General features: G+C 30.5%; 1 protein-coding gene across 2 annotated transcripts in view; it reads right to left on the bottom strand.

The window, feature by feature from the left end:
• LOC111687721 (failed axon connections) overlaps positions 1-22,831 on the bottom strand; it is a 38,733-nt gene extending 15,902 nt beyond the window's left edge. Inside the window, exons 1-4 of one of the 2 annotated variants that reach the window (XM_023450192.2) lie at positions 22,234-22,831; positions 14,146-14,484; positions 12,926-13,269; positions 6,209-6,311 (exon numbers count right to left, since the gene is read on the bottom strand). In XM_023450192.2, coding sequence (XP_023305960.2) covers positions 6,209-6,311; positions 12,926-13,269; positions 14,146-14,484; positions 22,234-22,599 — 1,152 coding nt within the window. In that variant the 5' untranslated portion in view covers positions 22,600-22,831. The remainder of the gene's footprint in view (positions 1-6,208; positions 6,312-12,925; positions 13,270-14,145; positions 14,485-22,233) is intronic. The other variant, XM_023450193.2, reaches the window with a different exon arrangement.
• Positions 22,832-23,673: the final 842 nt, after the last annotated feature.

Genomic DNA, 23,673 nt, shown 5'->3' with positions numbered 1-23,673 from the left:
TGGATGCGACAGGTACAGATCCATCTGGCATCACCAGTGGTTCCCGTAAGGAGACCATTAAGAGAGCTAGATCGGGGGATGGCCAGCCGCATTCATCAACAAAGACATTGAAGAAATCCTTGAGCCTAGAAGGACACCTTCAAGCAGCAGTAATAAATCAGAATGATCCGGATGGGAAAATCAATACCGATCTGTGGCAGCTGGTTGAGAGTGGGCTCTTGGATGAGATAGCTGCACATAGTGGCAGTCCGGATGATGTTTCATTTAAGGGTGCTGACTGGGCTAAAGGAGTCAAGATTGTCAACTGTGGTAATAAGAACTCTTTTGAATTCTTAAGGGCCACAGTTACCAAACTTGGTGATCTTGGTCGCGACACTAAGCTTGAAGTGATTCAATCATCCGAACTGCCTCTTAGGTCAATAGTGAAAGTGTGGGTCCCACCCCCCGTAAGACCGGTGGGGACTATACTGGCGGTATTGGCAAAGCAAAATGGTAGTCTCCTTACAGACTAATGGAAGTATGTCACTTCAATGGTGTGTAAGGAAAATACAGGAAGGGATTTTTGATTCGCAGTGGATGGAAAATCCCTAGAATTCTTGGATCGGGTGAGGGGTGTGGCCAATTTTGGCCTTGGTATTGTTAGGTTTAGATATTCTAAACAGAACAGATCCAAGGAAGCTGCTGGTGGTGCAGATAAACCTGCATCATTGTGAGGCAGCTTCGGCAAAATTGGTAAAATTCATCAGCCAATCCAAGACAGACGTGGCCTTAATCCAGGAGCCTTGGATAAATAAAAATAAGGTTCGTGGATTGGGGATTAAGGGATATACTCATACTGGGTTGTGATGCAAATGCACATCACAGTCAATCGGGAAGTGCTGACATCAACAAAAGAGGTGAGTGGGTATTTAATTTTATTACTGCGAACAACCTTATAATCTGTAACAGGGGCACTACACCAACGTTTAGGAATAAAGATAGGGTAGCAGTCATAGACATTACACTAACGAACTCTTTTTCTGATCATGGTCGCATCACCTTCGCATTGAATTTTAATAGAACTAGGCAGGACCCTTTCAGGGATCCTCGTAAGACAGACTTTGCAAGTTTCTTCAGCAGGGTTCAGTCAGGTTTGTCGCAGTCTGATTTCTTGGTCCAGCGACCTAAGGACTTGGACAACGCTGTGGATAAACTTACTCACGTGCTAAAGGAGAGCTACGAGCTATCTTGTCCGTTAAAATATCCGGGCAAACAAAAACAATCTAAATGGTGGACTGGAGAACTTCGTAATCAAAGGTCGACGGTTAGGAAATTTTTTAATAGGGCCAAGCTCACAGGGCGAACAGCAGATTGGAACAATTATAAAGTGTGCTTTAATAAGTGCAAGGGAGATCTCAAGAGAGCAAAACGGAATTCGTGGGTGACATATTGTGAATCTGTTGAAAACGTCAATGAGATGTCTAGGTTTAGGCGAATATTATCCAAAGATCCAAAGGTAATATTCAACGGGAAGACAACTTATGGACGGAGTCTAGCTCCGAGACACTCTCTCTGCTTATGGAAACACACTTCCCTGGTTGTGAGGACATTGATACTACGTAGAGCAGGGGGTTTTCGGACCTATAGACTCTAGTCATGCATCTGGTCAAATTGAGGAAATAGTCACCAAGGATAAACTTAGCTGGGCGGTAAACACTTTTGACCCTTACAAATCGCCGGGTCCGGATATTGTTTTTCCAGCCATGCTCTTCAATATCCCTGATGACGCATTGGTGCTTTTAGCCGTTATTTTCAAGAGATGTCTTATAATGGGATATCTACCTAGAGGGTGGAGAGAGGTTAGAGTAATTTTCATTCCCAAAGCTGGCAAAGCATGCCACTCTAAACCAAAGGATTTTAGACCTATCAGCCTATCGTCTTTTCTATTGAAGACTCTTGAGCGACTGATAGATCTTCATCTTCGGAGCAATATTGATACCCATCTCATTAGCAATGCTCAACATGCTTATCTTAAGGGTAATTCGGTTGAGAGTGCGCTTCATGAGGTGGTGGGTTGTATTGAGCACGGTCTAGATAACAAAGAGTATAATTTGGCCGCGTTTTTGGATATAGAAGGAGCCTTTAATAATCAGGATTTTCTGGTGAGTTGGATAGTTTCTATGCTGGGTAGCAGAGTTATCAACTCAACCTTAGGGGAGGACAGGATTAGAAAAAGAGTTACCAGGGGTACACCACAAGGAGAAGTGCTTTCACCTCTGCTTTGGTTACTAGCGGTTAACTCTATTCTCAAAATCTTCGAATCCAAAGGTAGGAAAAAAGTTTAGTACACAGATGACGTCGTGATTCTGATTAAGGGAAAATTTCTCCCTACGATCTGTGACGTCATGGAAGCGGCGCTTAACGACTTATAGAACTGGGCCGGGTAAAAATGGATTGAAAACGGAATTGGTATTGTTTACCAAGAGATATAGGATAGAGAGTTTCAAATTACCGAAATTGAACGGCGTCGAGTTGAATTTGTCAGACAGAGCCAATTATCTAGGTACCTTCCTTGACAGCAAACTGTCATGGAAGAAAAATTTACAGGAAACTCCATCGGTAAGAACATGGTAAACTGGATTTACACGTCGGTAGTAAGGCCTATCTTTACCTATGGATGCACGGTGTGGTGGGTAGCTATGAGGAAGAGTAGCTACAGAATGATACTCAATAAAGCTCAAAGGTATGCTTCATTAGGCATCACAGGCGCATGGGAAGCACGTCACAAGCAGCATTGGATATGATTCTGAACCTACTTCCCATTGACAAATATGTTGAGAATGTGGCGCCTAGAAAGTTACTGAGACTCTATGAGTCATCTTTAGTAATACCTTAGAGGGTGGGTCACACTAAGATCTTGTACGAGGTTTTTTCTAACAGTTAATGAAAGGACTACGGATTGTATCTCTGATCATTTAGTTACCACACTAGATTTCGGTGTAACACCCCAAACAGAGTTTCCAAGTAGGGACACATGGATGGGATCTGAAGTTTTGTTTGAAGGGTGTGCAATCTTCACTGATGGTTCCAAAATGAAATCCGGCACAGGTGCAGGAGTTTATTTACGAGACTACAACATAAAGGTGTCATATAGACTTCCGGATGAATGTAGTGTTTTCCAAGCACAGATCTTAGCGATCTGGAAAGCTATGGAACTGATAAAAACTCACATTAGAAGGGGGTCGGAGGTGACAGTTTATGTTGATAGTCAGGCAGCACTTAAGGCCCTGAAATGTCATGTAGTTCATTCCAGATTAGTAAGCAGCTGCAGGGATGCTATCCGCGAGCTATCTGAGTTGTATACAATCAGGTTGTGTTAGGTTCCAGGGCACTGTGATATACAGGGTAATTAGATCGCAGATGAACTGGCCAGACAAGGGTCAGATCTGGACAATAATAGTGGAGTTAGGTCGGTGAAACCTCCTATCTGCTACTACTATAGGTTAATTTCCGACAAATTCAGGAACTCCTCCAACCAATCCTGGCATAGTAGGATAGATTGCAGGGTATCCAAAGCCTTATGGCCGAGGTTGAATGCCAAGGCAACCAGAACACTATTAGGATTGGACAGGAGGAGTATTAGAATTCTAGTAGGGGTGATAACCGGTCACTGCGCAATAGGAGCCTTTTTGGGTAATTGGATCTTTAACACACAGGAGTTTTGTAGGTTGTGTGAGGACGAAGAGGAGCTGGAGACAGTAGAACATATTTTGTGTTACTGTCCTGGTGCACAGAGTCTGAGGCGGAAATGGCTAGGAAAAACATTCCGTGATGATTTAGGAGATGTATCTAGGTGTAGTATAGGCGACATTCTAGGTTTAGTTAGGGGAGTGGATTGGCTATTTAGGCGCCGGACCTCGTAGAATTCTCTTCTAATACTATCAACATTCTTTCTCTATTAGGATAAGAATTCAGTAATTTCAAACTAATCTATCCAGCTTTTCTATCTTCTGTCTATCTTTCTTGTTTCTTCTTACATTCTCCGAGTGAATGTATACCTTTTTGGTATACAACCCTTTTAAACTTAACTAAACTGAACTAAGATATATGCATTTCACAAAAATAGTTTGTTAATAGAAATTTATCACTCTCTGGGATTCGGATTACTAATTAAAGACCCTTTTCAAAAAATCTTTTGGATGTGCATATTTTGGTTTTAAATGTTATTAATTATAAATGCGTTTTTCATTTAAGAAAAAAGTTGGGTGCTACCGAACTTTGAAAACCGAACAAAGCTCGGATTCTTCAGAACTTTCAAATTTACCGAAGTTCGGGTTCGGTGTTCGGTATCGAACGATATTTAGAGTTCTGTCGGACTCTACTATTTTATAAATCCCTATTAAACATATGAATAAGGCCTAACAAATTTATGTGTGTATGTATATTTTTATTATATATTCGAAGTCAAAGTATAACAAGTAGTCCGACTCTTTGACAGCAGTACCTAACTCTAAGCATGTGTTAGTGAAAAAGTACCTAACTCTAAATATGTGTTAGTAACAAAAATATATATGTATTGGTGCATTCTAAACACACAGAGTTTTATAAAAAAGTTACAATTTTAAATTTGTTATAAATTAAAATTCAACAACAACAAAAATGAAATGTCAATAATTAGAAAAAAATATTTTTTTTAGTTTAGAAAAGTTAAACAATAATAAGGTAATATCAGTAGAAATATCTTTCTAAATTATACATGCCTTGAATTGTCATAAAAAAATTAAAAAATATAAAAAAAAAATTCTAATAAAAATTATTGAAAAATTTTTTGTGACGATAATAAAATTGAATAATTTGAATCAAAAAGTTTGTAAAACCAAAAAAAGTTCAAAAACAGGATACAGACGTGTGAAATTCTGTTTGCGTGTGCCGTTCTAGAATCATTTCATGGTATTTTTGTGGTTATCATATGAAGATTTTTAAGTTTTTCTCTTTATGTTTGACATGATAAGGCAGAGAATTGACAACTCTCCCTACTGATTCTACCTTTCTATGGTTGTATCATGAATTAAACAAAATTTTATGTGAAAAGCGAGATAAAATTATTATAAAAAATTACAGATTTTTTGTGCACAACCGTAATTTCGCGTACAATTCTTAAAAGTGGTCAAAAAAGTAAATTAAACATTTAAGTGTTTTGACAAGTTTAAATTTCTCACAAGAGAGTCGAATTCACACGACACTCGTAGATGTGAGAGAGTAATTTCCTGTATATGAGAGTCGGACTACTTGTTATACTTTGTCCGAAGTATTTCTCTTCATTATTGCAAGTTTTATATCATTAACTTCAATTGAACTTTTATTATTTTTTCTATTATACCATGATGTAATAAGTAAGGGGAGAGCGTATAGGCAACAACCGCAACAAACACAATATTTTTTTGTTTGTTTAGAGTATGGGTTTTGTCAAAATGAAATTTCTAAAATTGAAAAATAATAAATATTGGAAAGAAAATTTGTTGTGAATTTCACAATATTACATATAAAACCGTCGTTGCATTTAATTTGTATTCGCAGCAGGACAACGTCTTACTGGTGCTTCATCTGATATTCTTCATTTGGAACCCTTTTATCAGCATTTTCATTCATTATTTTTGATTTGAATTTTTTTCGTTTGAAAACACAAATTTAATTTTTATGTTAGAAATTATTTTTGACAAAACTGCGTGATTTCGTTCTAACTTTTTTAATTTCTTGCATTTTATATTTAAAATTTTAGGGAAATAATTCGCGATAACAAAACTAGGGAAAATGAACACATTTTAAGGGAATTTTCATATTACATTTGCAATCGTCTTCTTTTTTATAAAACATGCATTGTTTTGATAACAAACAGTGACATTTCCTGTTGTTTTGTATGGCAACACTGCGTAGTTTAATCTTGTACTCAAAAACATAAAGGGGATTAACATCAGAATCAATTTATTTTTAGATTAACTAATCTGATTATAAATTGGCAATTGATTGCCAACTCAAAAACTCGCTCTTAATGGAAAAATTAAAAAAAAAAATAATTTTCCTCCTTGTAACTGCAACTTTAAACTTCAGAGCCATTAAGTTCTACAATACAATGAGCAATTCTATAATGGGTATTGCCAAAATTAGCATTTTCGTACGCACATACATACTTTTGTGATTAGCTGTTCAATTTTAATGGACTTTTACTTACCTTATCTTTTTCCAATTCTTTCTCATTTTTGTCGGTATCGGTTTCGTTTTCTTGTTCTTTTGATTTTTCTAGATCTCCTTCCTTGCCTTCTTTGTTTTCTGGTCTATATTATAAAGAGAAATAAGTATATAGCAGTGAATATTTCGTAAAATATGTGTTTTAAATATTTAGAGCCTCCACTTATTTTATATACATATATTGAAAACAGAAAATATACTAATTGTTCTTTTCAACATAACGTAAGAATTAACATGTGGACATATTCATAATGTCGAACGCGACCATCGTAAATCATGTTTTACATATTTTTGGAAATAGTCTTTACTAATATCTTTATAGGGGTAGTTGTTCAAGAGTAAAGTCATGAAAATTGCACCCAAAATTCACTTATGTAAAACTCTATTATAGGAATTGTAAAAATTCACTATAATTTGTTAATTATAAAGGAGTAATTTCAGAAGCAATGTGCATTTAATACAGTAAATATTAAAAATAACATTATGAAAAGATGAAATTTGTTTTATTTCGTTCTACATTTTCAAAATGCCCATATCTTACTTACATAAATAACCTTCACTAGATTTAAAATTAAGTCTATTGGAAAGAGTTAATAAATAATACGAGAAAAAAATAGAAAATGACAAAATACATACAATAAAAAACAACATAAAGAGACAATTTATGTTTGTGCTTGAATCAGATTATATGCACTCGTTTTAATTATTGTATCTTATTCCTTTATACAAACATTTCTTCGCATTAAAGATACTTTACATTATTTATGTATAATTAATATTATTTGAATTTTGAATTGTAAATTAATTTTCTTTAACTTTCTACCCTATTTATTTTCAAATTGAAAATAAACAAAAAATTATTGGCATTTTTAAGCTAGCAATGTTCTTTAAAGGGTCCTTATATGCGTGAAGGGTTATTTATGAACCGATTCTCATTAAATTCGGCAGAGCTCACAAGAAACCTACTTGTGTTGAAGTTTAGCGCTATGCTCTACTTTGAAGCCACTAGTGAGCGTTAAAGTCATTTTCCGAGGGGGACCTTATATGGGGGTTGGGATAATTATGGTGCGATCCTCATAAAATTCGGTAGATAGATTTTTGCTCATGTATGAAATTTTAGCGCTGAACTCGTAATGTAGGTCAGTATGGGCGTTAATTCGATTTTTTTAAGGGGACCTTATATGATTGTTTGTATGGATTATATGATATATGTAGGGTCAACTATTGACTGATTCTCATAAAATTTGGTACAAAGAATTTGTCTCATATAATACTTATTAATGTCGAATTTCATGGCTAAAGTCGCAGTTATAACTGTTAAAACTGTTTTTCGAGGGGCCACTTGTATTGGGGCTATACGAAAACGTGAACCGATATTCGGTTTTTTCATTACCAAACATACCTTACCTTTGGGTATATTTGTGTAAAATTTAACCCTCTACTCTATGGTAACTCAATCTTTCAGACTGTCGGACGTCGGACCCAGTAATGACCCAGAATATATATACTTTTGTGGGTCTACGACCAATATTTTGATATATTTGTGAAAACAATTAAAAATAAATGCAAATTTTTGGAATGAACACTAATTTTACTAAAACATATTTTAAAAATCAATTTTATATGCACAAAAAAAATCTATAAAAAATTTACAATAAAATGACGTTTGTTATCAAGACAAAGTTGTCTAATGAATTGTGCTGAGAGTGCCCAAATGAATTAAATAGAGTTAGAGAATAACGGGCGGACTTTCAATGGGGTCTTGGTACCTTCTATATATTAATTACAAAATTTCGAATATCCAGAAAATTTTTCATCGATTACATTAAAATCCTAATTAAAGTTCCGAAAAATTTGCGAATTGCAACAAATTGAATATCTAGAAAACTATTACAGTTAGAATCTTCAAAATTATTAAGTGTTTTTTTATTTATATTGCTTTTAGGGTAGCAAAGCACACTGGGAATAGCTAGTAATATCTAGCTTTTTTATTTTTTTAATTATGTTGTGGAAAAAACACAATTTTTGCAATGTTTATTGCAGCAGCAGGCGCAATTGTTCCAAAAGAATTGTGGTAATGCCTAAATTAACGCTTGATATACCCAAATTCAGTCTAAATGCATCCTAACTAACTAATGGGAACGGCATTTTGATTATGTCTTATTGATTTTATTTTGTAAGCGTTACATGCTATACAAGATTAGGCTATTTATAAAATTCGGCTTAAAAATTTATATTCTTTTATTGAGCAGTACATTCAACAATTAAGTAAAAATCAGTCTTTCGAATATAAGTCTACATTAAAAACTATAGGTAGGGTATAATGTATACGAATACATTTTGAACATTCGATATTTTTGTTTTTTATGCAAACATAAGTATTCGAATTTAGGTATACTATGAAAAGAAACCAAATTTAATAAATTGTTTGCGCGCAAAATAAATAAATAAATTTTTTTATATTATCTAGACAGTCCTTAGGTTTCATATCACACTTTTTAAAATTTCAAAAATTTACATTTACTTAAATAAATTAAGTTTTTTTTAAAGGAAGTCCATAACATTACCTCATAATAGTATTCGATTTTTTTGTATTTCACGTTTTATCTTATTATACGAAATATTAAATTAGAATCAAATGTTTTTTTGCTTAAAATTGTTTAAGGGGTTACTATCAACCGTAGGGATATATATAGGGCAAATTTGGACCACAATTTTTTGTGTGGATTTTAAAAAAGTTGCGTACAGATCTTATTTCGACAAATGCTGATCAGCAACTGAGTTGATTTTGTTTTGCAAGTTGAGAGATAATCAACTAACACATGCTCAAATAACATAATACACAACAGTGTTGTCACTTCGGTTATTATTAACCAAAATTGGTTATTTTTTTGGTTATTTTGCATGTGTACATGTGAATTATTTTTTCGTTTTGGTTATTTTTTGCAAACAATTGAACTAAATGCTGTTTGCTTTTATTCCAAAAATAAAAACTACTTTTATCTCTAGTTTTAAATCAATTATATAAATATACATATTGTCCTGTTTTGAATTTTGGTAATATATGGAATTTTTTTTTTACTATTCGAATTTTTTTTATTACTGCAATTTGTACATCTACTGGTTATACTTATGTGCGCAAAGGTATTTTTCGATATCTTAATTGGTTAGGATTTAGCAATAGTACTTGAACTTAAAATCACTTTTTTTATTATTATTATTTTTTTTTCATTTATTTGTTTAACCCATACATGGGAAATTTTCATTAAGCATTAAAATTTCATTACCATTTATAAAAAAATTGTAATGAAAAATATTTTAAGTATCATTTAATGAAAATTATATTTTTTTCATTATAACTTTTTTTGATAATGGTAATGAATTTGATAATGAATTTTCAAAAACGAATTTAATTAGTCGAAAAATATATTAAGGAAAATTTTTCAAAGATTCGAGATTTGAAAGCTTTTAAAACCAGTTTCCGTAGCCCAAATTTTTTGAAATTTTGCAGTCATAAGTACATCTGATGACAATACAATAATATGTTCGAATATTCGAAATTAAGTTCGAAATTTCGAAGTTATTTTCGAAAAATTTTTTATGTTTTTAAATTAATCTCTGTGTCATAAAACCTAAAAAAATTTCGAAAATTCGAACTCGTGTTCGAAAAATTTTTAAAGTTGTTAAAACTAGATTTTCTAAACCGAATGTGCTGAAATTTGCATTACATGATTTCACCTAATGACAATACATTATAATGCTCGGATATTCGAAATTAATTTCGAAATTAGAACTAATGTTTGAACATTTTTAAAATCCATTGAATAATGGTAATGAAAATTTATTTTTAAGTAATTACTAATGAAATCGTTTCATTAAAAACCATTAGACAAAATAATGCTAATGAAAAAAAAAATAATTATAATTTTTTTCAATTTAATGCTAATGAAATCTTCAATTAATTAATCGATATAATTAACTACTCCCATGTATGGTTTAACCGAGCCCTTATGGGCCATATATGGTTAAAAGTTTTATAAAAATGTGGAAGAATTCATTAATATTTACATATAAGAAATTATAAAAATAATATAACAATTAAACATTATAATATAAAAAGAAAATGTACACATCACACTAACAAGGAAGATATAAAAATAATATAACAATTAAACATTATAATATAAAAAGAAAATGTACACATCACACTAACAAGGAACATTAAGACAATTCGGAGGATAGGAAATCAAGGAAAACCAATTAAGCTTTTAGCAAGTTAAATGAGAATATTTTAAGATTGTTTGGTAGTCTATTCCAGATTATTCCTTAATGCCCTCGGATATCCTGTATAAATTATCTTGTAAAATGTTAAAAGTAGCCTCAGTCTTATATACGAAGAAAAGGATAAACCAATGAGACATGGTCATGTAAATCTAATATTTAGAGGAAGATAATATCCCAGGCTATACAACCTTCTCAAAATAAAACAAACTTTAGTCTTTACTAAGTTAATATGTTTTACAAAAGTAAGTCTCTCGTCTAAAATTACAACTAAAAAGCGCACATTATCAACAATTTCGACAGGATTATGTACATCCTTAAATTAAGAAGGGATTTATTATTTAGTCCGAAAATCATAGCCTTTGTCTTATTCACGTTAATTTGTAAAAAATTGTGACCCATCCAGAAATCGGTACTAGTCAAAGTATAATTAATACGTTCATTCAAGGAATCAAGAAATTGGCTCTCACCTAAGAAAAGTAAATGAATATCATCTGCATATAAGAAGATATCAGAGCTTGGTAAATTAACATGGCTTATAAAATCGTTCATGTAAAGCATGAAAAACCGGTGTCCTAAAATTGATCCCTGAGGTATACCACTAATACATGATAGGTTATGCGAACGAGTTTCCCCAAAAGACACAAATTGCTGTCTGTTTGAAAGGTAAGAGAGAACCATTTTGCAAGAAGCACGGCTGAATTTAAAATGTGTATAAATCTTATTTATCAAATTATTGTGGTTAATTTTATCAAAAGCTTTGGATAAATCTAAGGCTAATAGTACACCAACTCCATTCTTGTTAAGAGCATGTCTTAGTCTATCAGTAAGATTTAACAATAGAGATGTGGTACTATGAGATTTACGAAAACCGAAATGGCAATCACTAATAAGATTATTGACATTGATATATCCATTTATTTGCTTAAACACCATATGTTCAAAAATTTTGGAGAGACATGGAAGAATACTAATTGGACGATAAGAAGTAATACCAGATTCATTAGTTTTTCTTATTGGAACAATTCTTTTTGGGCCGATTCAAACTCGTCCGTCCATCCTTCCTTTAATATTTCTATTGGAACTTTTTATGTAAAGAACTCGCAATACCTTTATGAAAAAAAAATTTGGTGGGAATAGTCTGCGTACATAGTAGATTATGTCCTCCAAACTAAATTTTAAAATTTAAAGTATAATTGCAACTTCTATACCTATTTGAAATTATGCATAAACAAATACTGTGCTAATTTGCCGAAATTCTAAGATAAATGATTTAATAAGAATAAATAAAGTATTTTCTGCTCATTGATGCAAAAATAGTATCACAATATATTTAAAGTATTAAAAATTGTACAAAAGTTGTAATAACATCTAAACTCGTACGACGAACAATAATCGCGATATATGCAAAGATTTGATACTCATGACCTTTGACTTCTACTATCTCACCATGACTTTTAGTTCTTTATTTACATTTTCTAGATGATGTTGTATACTAGTTTTTATTTTACCGTCTTAAATTCTATATTTTGGTCAATTTGTCGGATATTGCTGAAGTTATGAATGTAATGCTAACATCCGCTACATGATATTATAATTTAAACCCAAATTTCGATGAAATCTCCAAATCTCAAAAATCAGTTATTTTTTAAAATAAATATTAATTGCATTTGTTAACGAATCTGCGAAGAGACATATATTGTTGAAAACACGATAGAGTCGAAAAGAAACAAGATAAAAAAACAGAAATATTTTGCCAAAATATTTTTGATTAACCCAGTTTGATTGGTATTGAAAATGCGAAATATCGGTCAACGATTTCACCTAGCCCCCATATATTGCTCAAAATCATCTATAGCAATGAAATTCAATATAAAAAAGGTTTATTGGAAATGTATTTGTCAAAATTTATGAGGATCGGTATATAAGTCTCCTCTGAAAATGACTTTAAAGCTGCAATATAGCAACAAAATTCAACATAATCAAGGTTTAAAGAAACTAAAATATCTCTGTCAGATTTTATGAGAATTGGTCCATAATTGACCATACGTCTCATATAAGATCCCGTACAGAAAATTACTTTAATAAGTTCCACTTCAAAAAATGAATTTGTTATTTTAATGTCCAAATGTAAACATAAAACAAATAAAAATAAAATTTTGTTTACTTTTTTCTTAATTTTATTTTTTTTTTCGAATTTTGGTTAAAAAAAATTTTGTTGTGGCAACACTGTACATAAGTAAGCTTATAATGTAGGTGAGTCAACGCAACGTCAGCAGAATATTTTGGCCTATCTCGCGTGATAGAAAATCGAGATTTTGTACATACATACAAACGAAATAGAACATAATCGTTTTGGCCTATTTGGCATATTTTAGCTCAATATTTTATATACTTATGTATGTGGTATAATACTTACTCTGGTTTTTGAATGTGGGCATTAAGATCCAATTTCGTACATATTTCATCCCAGTCTGGGAAACACTTGTCCTTCATACGTGATACATGTCCCACTAAGTTGGGACATTTTTCAGTCATGAAATCCCTTAGGGTGTATGGAACATCCTTTGATAAGAAGTGCAATTGTGACAAAACAGCAAATGCAACAACATCTAATGTCGTAGGTTCATCTCCAAAGAAGAATGGTTTGCAGTCCAACATTTCACTAAGTACCTTCAAATCGTTTTTGCCAAACTCCTCAATTTCCTCCGCACTATGTACACCAATCCCATGGGCCTTAAGCTTTTTTGTACCCTGGAACCACTAATTATGAAAAATTTGCACAATACTATTATAGGAAAAAGTAAAAGTGTTGAATGAATTAAAACTTGAAAGCGCAAATACATATACAAGCAGCAGCGAAGCACATATTATTCATTCAATAGTTGAGACATTTAAGAGTTAAATGAATTGCGTTAAAATTTACGAAGAATTCCCCGACAGGATTTTGTGAAAAGTTAAGTTTTTTAAATGTTTTTCGAATTACAAGGACCAAAATCTTATTGGGTACTATATAACAGTTATTTATAACCAAAAAAAATTTATTTTTCATGTTAATTGGTTATGATGACCAATATAATATAGGGATTTCTACGTAAACTTTTTATTCGAAATAAAAAACAACAATTATTTTTGGTTGCATAGATATTCAGGTGAGGAGTCTATATATCCAATTCAAGGTCTGCAACCCGGAATTAAGGAATCTGTGTCGCTGATTCACTTTTATTAAAATAATCTATAATTTTTTTTTCTTTAAAAATTTTATAAGAGCTTTTTTTATTTTAAATTACAAAAAAACGCACCAAAGATAATGATCAAAAATAACTTATAAACACACATAAATTTATTCCATTTTACTTTATTAAAATAAAATAAAATAAAATAAAATAAAATAAGTAGTTTATTACACTTGAAGTTGTGCACAACTTCTTAGGATAAAATAAAATAATGAAGGCAATTATTCTCCTTTTTATATAAAACATTTTTTTATAATGTAATTAAATGTAGACTACATTCAATTACATATAAATTGATTATTATTATACTGTTTTAAATGGGATCGATTAATTGCTCTGAAGAAGCAAAAAAGTAGTTTTAAATCATTCAAAATACAATTCCATACAAATCCAATTAACTTACCTTTCTTCCGAATGTTATTTTAAAAAAGAAATTTAAAATTGAGTTTGGTAAACGCAAACCTAAAGCATGTTGTAAATTAACTTTGTATCCTTTTAGAACATTATCGGGATATTTGGCACGCCAATAAAACAGGATCCAAATCAAATGGTTTTCCAACATAGCAATCATTGCATATGAAACATTGCGTTGTTCTGAAGTTAATCCAGCGTCAAGGTCCTTATTATGCTTTGCAGAAAGTTCTTTAATAATTATAGCAGAATCAGCTATTTCTTCTCCGTTAAGTTCAATAAAAGGCAATTGACCTTTTTTGGAACGGAAACGCATCTTGTGATCAACATTCTAATAAATATAAAAAATAAATAAAAGTAAATATTGTTTTATCTCGTATAAAAGTTTTTAGTTGAAAAGTTAAAAAAATTAACTCATTAGCAGGGAAACTATAGTATGCAAATGCATGTTTTTTGTGGTGCGTCGTATGGACTCATGGATAATATATATTTACACGTTTTACACCAATTTAAGAATTTTGACATCGATTTGTTAGAGCATATTTTACCCATAGGAGCATAATTTAGCATGATTTTACTTTTTTATAGTATTAAATGCATAATTTTGATCTTTTAGAGAATATTTTACTTTTCTAGTGCATGTTGTGATGTTTTTCGCTCTAGTTTTACATATTTTTATATTTAAGAAACATTTTTGTCTTAAAATTTAATCTTATTTTTCAAATAATTTTGTTTTGGAACAACTCGCCGAATAGGGCGAGTTCATTTGTATGAGTGCTAGGTGAAATAATTGACCGATGTTAACCGTTATCAATAGGCTTTGTCTACGGTACCAAAAAAAATCATCTGGAACAATAGAAGACCATGAAGATCATTTCATTGAGTTATTTTACGTAATTTGACAGACGTACAGACGGACGGACATAGTTAAATCGACCCAGAAAATGATTGTAAGCCGATTAGTATACTTTAATCAGCATAAACCCAATATAACCTCCCCACAAATATGGTGTAGGGTATAAAAACGCGAATTTTGAATTTTGAATAAAATTCCAACAACGTTGTTATGTCTATTATAGAATGTGCTGACTTTTGATTTGGAAATAATAATAATAATAAATTTAATATAATGTTAATCCACTTTGATGTTTTTGAGTACAAGATAAAATCTCGCAGTGTTTGTTATCAAAACAACTTTCGGTTTGTTATCAAAACAACTTCGGTTTTCAAAACAACTGCCGATTTTTTTGACAATACACCTATAATGGAAACTTATTTAAAAAAAAGTAAATGTATTTAGAAGTCTCCATAATTTTAACGCAGGAAGTCTCCATAATTTTAATCCAGGACATATACTGGTTTTTGATTTTGCAAAAAAATTCAAAAATTTTAAATCCTGAGTTACAAAATATTTTTTTTGATAGATATCCCACTCGCATCCCACTAAGCGACCATATAGGTCGCTTAGGAAAAGACTTAAGCTTTCTTAAAAAAAAAATAATAATATAAAAAAAATAAAAACGGCCCATTTTGAAAAAAGTCAAAAATGTTTTTGATTTAAAAAAAATTAAAAATATTTCATTAAATTTTTTTAATTTTTTTTCGAAAGATTGCATAAATAGCTTTCTAAACTATTTGGGACACATTTTGCTAAGAACAATAGGTAATAAGTTACATGGATGAGAAAAAACACCTGCATGGCCAAAATGTCAAATTTTGACCGCCTCTAACTTATAAAGTTCACGACCGATCTTGTTGAAAAATTGTGTCTGAATTACTATCCAATAGAACTAATTATGGTGCAAATTTCATCGCGATCGGAAAATTTCAAAAGTTGATTCACTTGACGTGAAATGCCCCATATATATATTTTCATTGCAAAGGCAAGAAACGAGCGACGACACAACATTCTTCTATGACAGCTCAAAGAGACTGAATTGTGTTTCGATACGAAATTTGATTTATAAATAGTTAAAAAATAAAATTTTGTTTATGAATATGGGGGATAATGTATATTTTTATAAAAATTGTATTAATTTTCTGTTCACACTTTGGCATTTCTTGTTCATTAGGCGTTTAAACTAGCAAACAAAATTAACTGAGTACTCAAAAACAACTTTAGAGAATTAATTTTAATTTAATCCCTAATTCTTCACATACAGATTGACCCTTAAGCTGTATGGACACACTTTAAATTATAATCAAAATTTGTGTGTTGTTTATGCTTTGGCCATAGATACAGCTTTACAATGCTTACAACGTATTAGTCATTTTTTCATTATTACACCGTCCGACAAAGAGAGAAAAAATCGTTAGACAAGAACCGTCAGATGCTATATGTTTAAAGGAAAAAATCTGCATTTTTAGTTTTTCATTTCGTGATCCTGTGTTATTTTAAAAAGACTTCAAAGTTTTAAAAAAGAATATTTTGAAAAAATATTTTAAAATATTTATGTCAAGTCAACAGGAAGAGTTGGGAAATATTTTGTATTATTTTTATTTTATACTGTTAGGATGAAAATATATCAAAAATGTTTTTTTTTTTTTTTTTAAATTGTTATCCTTAAAAATCTATTAAAATTTTAAATATAATTTTTTTTTCAAAAAAAATGTTGAAAGATGTTTGATCTTTTGATCCTGACAGAATAAATTAAAAATAACACAAAACATATTTTAAAACACTTTTTGTTAGCTTGACATCAAATTTTGCATTGTTTTATTAGTAGAACTATTTTAAAACATTTTTTTAAAAATGTACTTCTTAAAACTTTAAAGTCCTTTAAAAAGGACACAGGATCTCGAAATGAAAAACGAGCAAAGCAGTTTTTCTTTATTAAATTTATAGTTTCAGATGCACATCACCCGGTTCGTGTCTATTTTTTAGTGTCGGACGGTATTATTATTTTTTAATTATTTTATTTGTTTTTTTTTTATATTTGGTCTTTTCTGTAAATGTTACTTTACTTTTTACTATAATAAATTTTATTTTTTATGGAGCAAATTAAGTGTTCTATTCCAGCAGATTTTTAGAGTTTTTTTTACAACCTTGTAGCATTTTACGTTTTGAGTGCAGTGATGAAAAAAAATATCCGCTCTATTAGGGTCCGGGAGTTATGGGCCTCCAAAGTTTTGATATATAATTGCATATTTCTTGATCACTGATAAACGGATATGGTCGATATGGGTATAATTAAAAAGATCTTTGAAAGAGCTTTTCACTGATGTTTAAGATGACACATATCATTAACCCATTTAGAGCCAGGAACAATTTTTATGATTCTTTCTTTTGACTTTTTTTTTAATAAAGTACCGTTATCTCTAAAACATACCGATATAACGGTACCTCGTCTCACATGAATGTTTGTAGACAACATTTGGGGCTTTCCTTTGATATATGCTTGAAAGATATAACCCATGAAATGCAGGAGTTATTTAAGTTTAAAATTGCATATTTTAGTAAATTTTATAAATCTCAAGTGCTTATTATTTTATACTGTCGATATGGGTATCAGTGGATATGTCTCTGATACACCTTTCAACTGATGTATGTTGTAACTTATATCATTAACCCATTGAGAACCAGGATTAATTTTTATATATCACAAAAATAAACGAGTTTTTAAGTTAATTGATAAAGTAAGCATATCTAGGTGAAATGAATTATTAAACAAAGAAATGGGTTTCACTTTTTGATGAAATAAAACGTAATGATGGTAAAATTTTGTGAAATGAGAAATGAAGGTAAAGTTAGGTGAAAAAAGAAAACATAGCGCCGCAGACGAAAAATTATTTCAAAAAAATCTCGCGATTTTTTCACATTTTAATAAAATGATTAAAATGTGAAAAAGGCGGATAGTGCCGCAGGATAAAAATCGCGCGATTTTTTTTAAATAATTTTTCATTTTAAGAAAAGGTTTTCCCTAATTGAAGATATGAAATATGAATGTGTTAAAAATATTATTTCATATACTTTCATGGTACCTACCAATGTATGTATATATGTATGTATGTATGTATGTATGTATGTATGTATGTATGTATGTATGTATGTATGTATGTATGTATGTATGTATGTATGTATGTATGTATGTATCTATGTATGTATACCATTCGAAAAAGGTAGAAAAAAAGTAGAAAAAAGTAAAAAATAGTCGAAAATTTTAAAAAAGTGAAAAGAAGTCTAAAAATCGTAAAAAGTTAGAAAAAGTCGAAAAGTCTACTATTTTTAAAAAACTAAAAGTCTAAGTGTCGACTTTTAACTATATGAAAAATTCGAAAAATGGACTTTGCATAAAATGTCAAAAAGTCGGTTTTTAACTAATGCAAAAAGTCGACTTTTCGTTTCAACTATAGAACCCTAATTACAATTAACCAAAATATATTTGAATTACATCCCTACAAGAAATGTATGACCGAAACTAACACATACAAAATGATTTTACTAAGTGGAAGTGGAGCTGGGAATATACACTTCGGAGTTTAATCTATCTGTGGTAATATGTATACATATTTACTTTTAATTTTTATATTTCAATATTTATATGCATTTCTTTACAGACAATTTATTTCCACAAATTAAAAGGAGCATAAGAGGATTTTACATTCTGTTAGGTATGTAAAATGGTGAAATGATAGTTAATTTATGTATATGTAAAAATATTTATCTTAAAATGTCAATAAATTATGTTTTATTATAAATTGGCATAACCGTCAGATTTGACGCATAAATTCATCAAGTGTGATTGGTCAACTGTGATGTCCATCATGATTGTTAAAATGCAAAAGAGTGAGCAGCTCAAATATATGTTTTAAAATCGGTAGAATTCATAAGTGCAAGGGAGATGCAAGATCACATGTACACAAAAGTTTCCATAAAATTTTTCATATTGCCCTTAAGAACTTGATAGAAATTTTGTTCTACGCAGTGATCGATATTTCCTTCACTAGTGTCAGTCAAATGACCGGTCAAATGACAGTCACTGTTCTTGTAGGGTATGTATTCAGTCTACTTTAAACACGACGATTATAAATTTTTCGTTTTTTTGTCGATTCGAAAGTTACAGAACATAAACACTGGCTGACTGGTTGATATAAATAATATGGACCATATTTTATATCAATCAAAAGATATTTCAAATACCATTGCATTGATAACCATCTTGTATAATAGTCAATCTATATAAATGCATTCCAAAAAACCAATATTATTTTAAAATATTTTTTAAACTTATCTAACTTCTTCATTTCATGAGTGAAGTCTTCTCCATAAAATTTTATGTGACATAAAGTACATTTATATCGATTTATTTTCGAAATTACGGTACTTTAGTAAAAATAATAAAAAATATATACATACAAATTGACCCTGGCTGTTAATGGGTTAATGATATAAGTTACAATATACATCAATTGAAAGGTATTTTAAGAGACCTATCCACTGATACCCATATTAAACATATCAAATAATAAGCACTTGAGATTTATAATTACATGATAAAAATCAAAATTTACGAAAATATAAAATTTTAAACTTAAATAACTACTGCATTTCATGGGTTACAGCTTTCAAACATATATCAAAGGAAAGCCCCAATTGTTGTCTACAAACTTTTATATAAGATGAGGTACCGTCATATCGATATGTTTTAGAGATAACAGTACTTTTTTAAAAAAAGTCAAAGGAAAAACTAAAGAATTCACCCTGGTTCTCAATGGGTTAATAATATTTGTCATCTAACACATCAGTGGAAGGCTCTGTCAAAGAAATTTCCAATGATACCCATATCGACCATATCCATTTATCAGTGATCGAGATATATACAATTATATATCAGACCTTTGGAGGCCCATAACTCCCGAACCTTAATAGAGCGGATAATTTTTTTCCTTTGTTAAGTCACAAGAACAAGTACTATCATGTGGTATAAACAAAAGTTTTAAAATCAGCTGGATCAGCACGCTTAATTTAAGCCTTTTTTATATTAATTTGCTAGTTACTGTACATCCACAACATGTTGCTTTTTGATTTTAAAAGGGAGTGGTAATTTTTTGTTCCAGAAGGAATAACATAAAATAGGGTGGAGTCCCTTTTAACTAAGAATTACTTATTATGTAGTATTAGTTAATTTTTATGGAAAAATACAAAGAGATTTTCATTACATACTTTTTACTGTATGAAATTAATTGTACAAATTAATAAATTACAAAAGAAAATTATTTAGAGCTGAAATATGAACATACATATGTGGGTATGCGATACTCTGAATTTATGCATATGAAAATGCAAACATAATTTTGTCTTTTCTCTTCCAGTGCGCAGTTATCTCTTATTTTAGTTTAAGAGAATCTAAACAATGAAACTTCAGGGATGGAAATCACAACATTTAATTAAATTTTTGAGTACTTTCTAACCTATATTAATTTACTGTACATACTAGTTCTAAGATCAATCATTAGATCATTACTACAAATACTCAAATATATTGTTCGGCAGATCCAATTTTAACTTTCATTTTAATGATACAAATTTATTTAAACCGTATGTACTTTTTTGTGGAACAGAAATAAAAAATAAATTTGTGAAATGTAAAATAATTTATGTTTAGTCATTTGGTATATACTTATTATAGACAGAACTGTATTATTTTCGTACGTTTTTAGTCATAAAATCTCAATTTTCCATCCCAGATCCACACCCAAACATTTTAATTTGTATTACATTTTTTTACAATACATACAAACAATTAAATTCCAACTTTAATTTCTTGCAATAAACATGAGAGAATATGGTACATATTTATGTATGGCCTGTATACCAGTGTAGATAACAGATTTTCCAATGGAATTTCTTTATGAAACATCTTTTTTAAATTAATATATACATACAGAATGGTTATATTTTAATTGTAAATAATATATATTACAATGAAATAATATCAAAAAGGAATTACTTCTAGCACGTCCAATGTCCCAATTTCCCAGGTTCAATATAATAAGTTATTAGTATACTATAATCGTAAGATGTATTAAATTTACATGTAATTAAACTAGGAAGAATGTACAGATTGTCATATAATCTTATTTACATGCAAACATACATAAAAATGTTGTATGTACTTATCTGTAAACAATTATTTACAGATATGTTAGAACCAGGGATGGAAAATTACATTCTTTCTAATTTAAAAAAACACAGGAACATACTTTTTTGGTAGCATTGTAATAGAGAAATTCTTAATACACATAGGCTTTGGGATAAATCCTGAGCAACTGATATGCCTATATAGTTTGCGGTATTTTGCGTATATTTTACTTTATCTGTAATATACCTACTTATGCATGGAAAATTAGATATTTCTACTATATACCTAGTAAGTGAGAGAGACCTTACAGGTCGAAATAAAAAAATACATCTTCAGATTCAGCATTATTAATTTTGTAAATGGTATTTAAAAAGGTTTTTAGACAATTCATTATTCACAATAATTCCAGTCGAGATAAAAATATTTACATCATCTGATTCATTTTCGAAATCAACAAACATCATTGCTAAATTAGCCAATAGATGATTAATACTGAATTATATTTAATTATATGTATTACTAATTATTGATCTGAGGATATTACAAAATAAATGAATAAAAATACAAAAATTACAAAATATAATGCTAAAAATATTTAAATTTTGTATATACATTTAGGTTTATTTATTACTGAATTAATAAATAAAATATTAATATTATTAATTATTAAATTTAATGAAACACTTTAATTTATAAAACCAGTGTATCGGTAGTATCGCAATATTTTGAATATCAAACACATACATAGTATCATAAATACTATCTTATTATGTATGCCATCCCTGGTACGAATATGATATACACAGATTTTTTTACATTACTGCAATAAAAACTTGAAATAGCAGCGGCTTAAGTAGCATATACTGGAAAGTTTACTGGAAATACATTCTTCAAAAGGAAGCATACACAAAGCAAACAAAAAAGGGAGGTGTATAGTGGGAAAAATCAACATGGCGACCAAATGTTTATGTATAATCTTTTCTGTTTTACATACATACCTCATATTTCAATCCGGCTAGGCGCAGCCAAGTTTCCACTTTAAGGCAATATGGAGATAATGATGGCAAAAGTGGAGTTCTTGAAAACTGGTACAAATAAATTATATCTTTTTCAAAATTTGTCTTATGTACACTATATTTAGCCGAAGTCTCCGATTTGTTTGTTGTGGCAGAGTTTTCATTTTCTTTCTTTGTGTCTTCGGAAGTTGATTGAGGTTTTTCTGGTGCAGAACTCTCCTGGGCGTTACCACAATTTTCTACAGCATTTCCAGTGTTTTCTATTTTTTCTTCACCTACTGCATTATCTACTGGCTGGGCCTCTTCCGCCTTATTTTCTGCCACTGGATTATTAGCCACTTCGGACATTGCGATTTTAAAATGTTCCTTTTAATCAAAACTTACTGCACTCTGCGGTAAAAACTTCTTTATAACAATTTCCAATGATAACACAACTAAACCACTATGTACACTACAAGATATTCAACACTCAGCACTACACTATGTATACATAAAATCCTTATATACTTGCAAATACACCAAACAAAAAATAATGCAACTTTCGAAGACCAACAATATAAAACGAACAATATACCCTGAAATCACAAATACAACTGAATTGAAGAACTGTATATTTAAATTAAAATGGGCCGATTAGGGTTGAATTAGCGCCAGAGCAGAGCCCCGCGCCGACAAATATTAACGGCTACGACGACTGAAACCAAATATGTCAGCGGCGGCTTAAAATCGACTGTAAGCCGGCAAAGTTTTCAACTATGTTTAGTTTTTAAATTTTCTACAATTTTATATATAAACGGAATCCGAGAGATCAGAAAATGGGAATTTGGAAGCAAATATATTGTTTATAACACCAAAACAGGGCAAGCACAAAAGTTGTGCGAGAAATTATGCAGGGATGGATAAAAAATTCTTAAAAATTTAAAACAAATCATTTCTCCAAGTTTTACGAGGATTGGCCTATATTTGACCCTAACCTCCATATAAAACTTCTTGCAGAAAATCTTTAAAAAATATTTCATTTATTCAGTAATAAAAACCAATTAGGGCAAAATAATATTACACAGTCCTGTCTGTTCTGTAAACCGAATCTGATTAAATTTCTCGTTTAAAAACGAATTCGCATAATTTTTCTATTTTCTACACAAATCTAACGGAAAGTAAATCGAATGTAATTTTATTCTAATAAATTAAATAATTATTTTTTTGCGTTATTTAATACAATTGTAGGGATAATGTTTACATCATATGGGTACCGGCCCACTCGGGAGTAGTTGGTAACGAAAGGGCGAATGTTATAGCTTTATAGGGAAGGGAGCTTGAGGCAGTTAACCTGACTAACGCAAAACCATTCGACGCAACAATAGCTGAACTAAAAATATGGCTGAGAGAATCCCATAAGACCTCTTGGAATAATGAAACAGT

The sequence above is a fragment of the Lucilia cuprina genome, chromosome 5, assembly GCF_022045245.1.
Source record: "Lucilia cuprina isolate Lc7/37 chromosome 5, ASM2204524v1, whole genome shotgun sequence".
Taxonomy (NCBI): Eukaryota; Metazoa; Arthropoda; class Insecta; order Diptera; family Calliphoridae; genus Lucilia; species Lucilia cuprina.
This window is presented reverse-complemented; position numbering and strand designations above follow the sequence as displayed.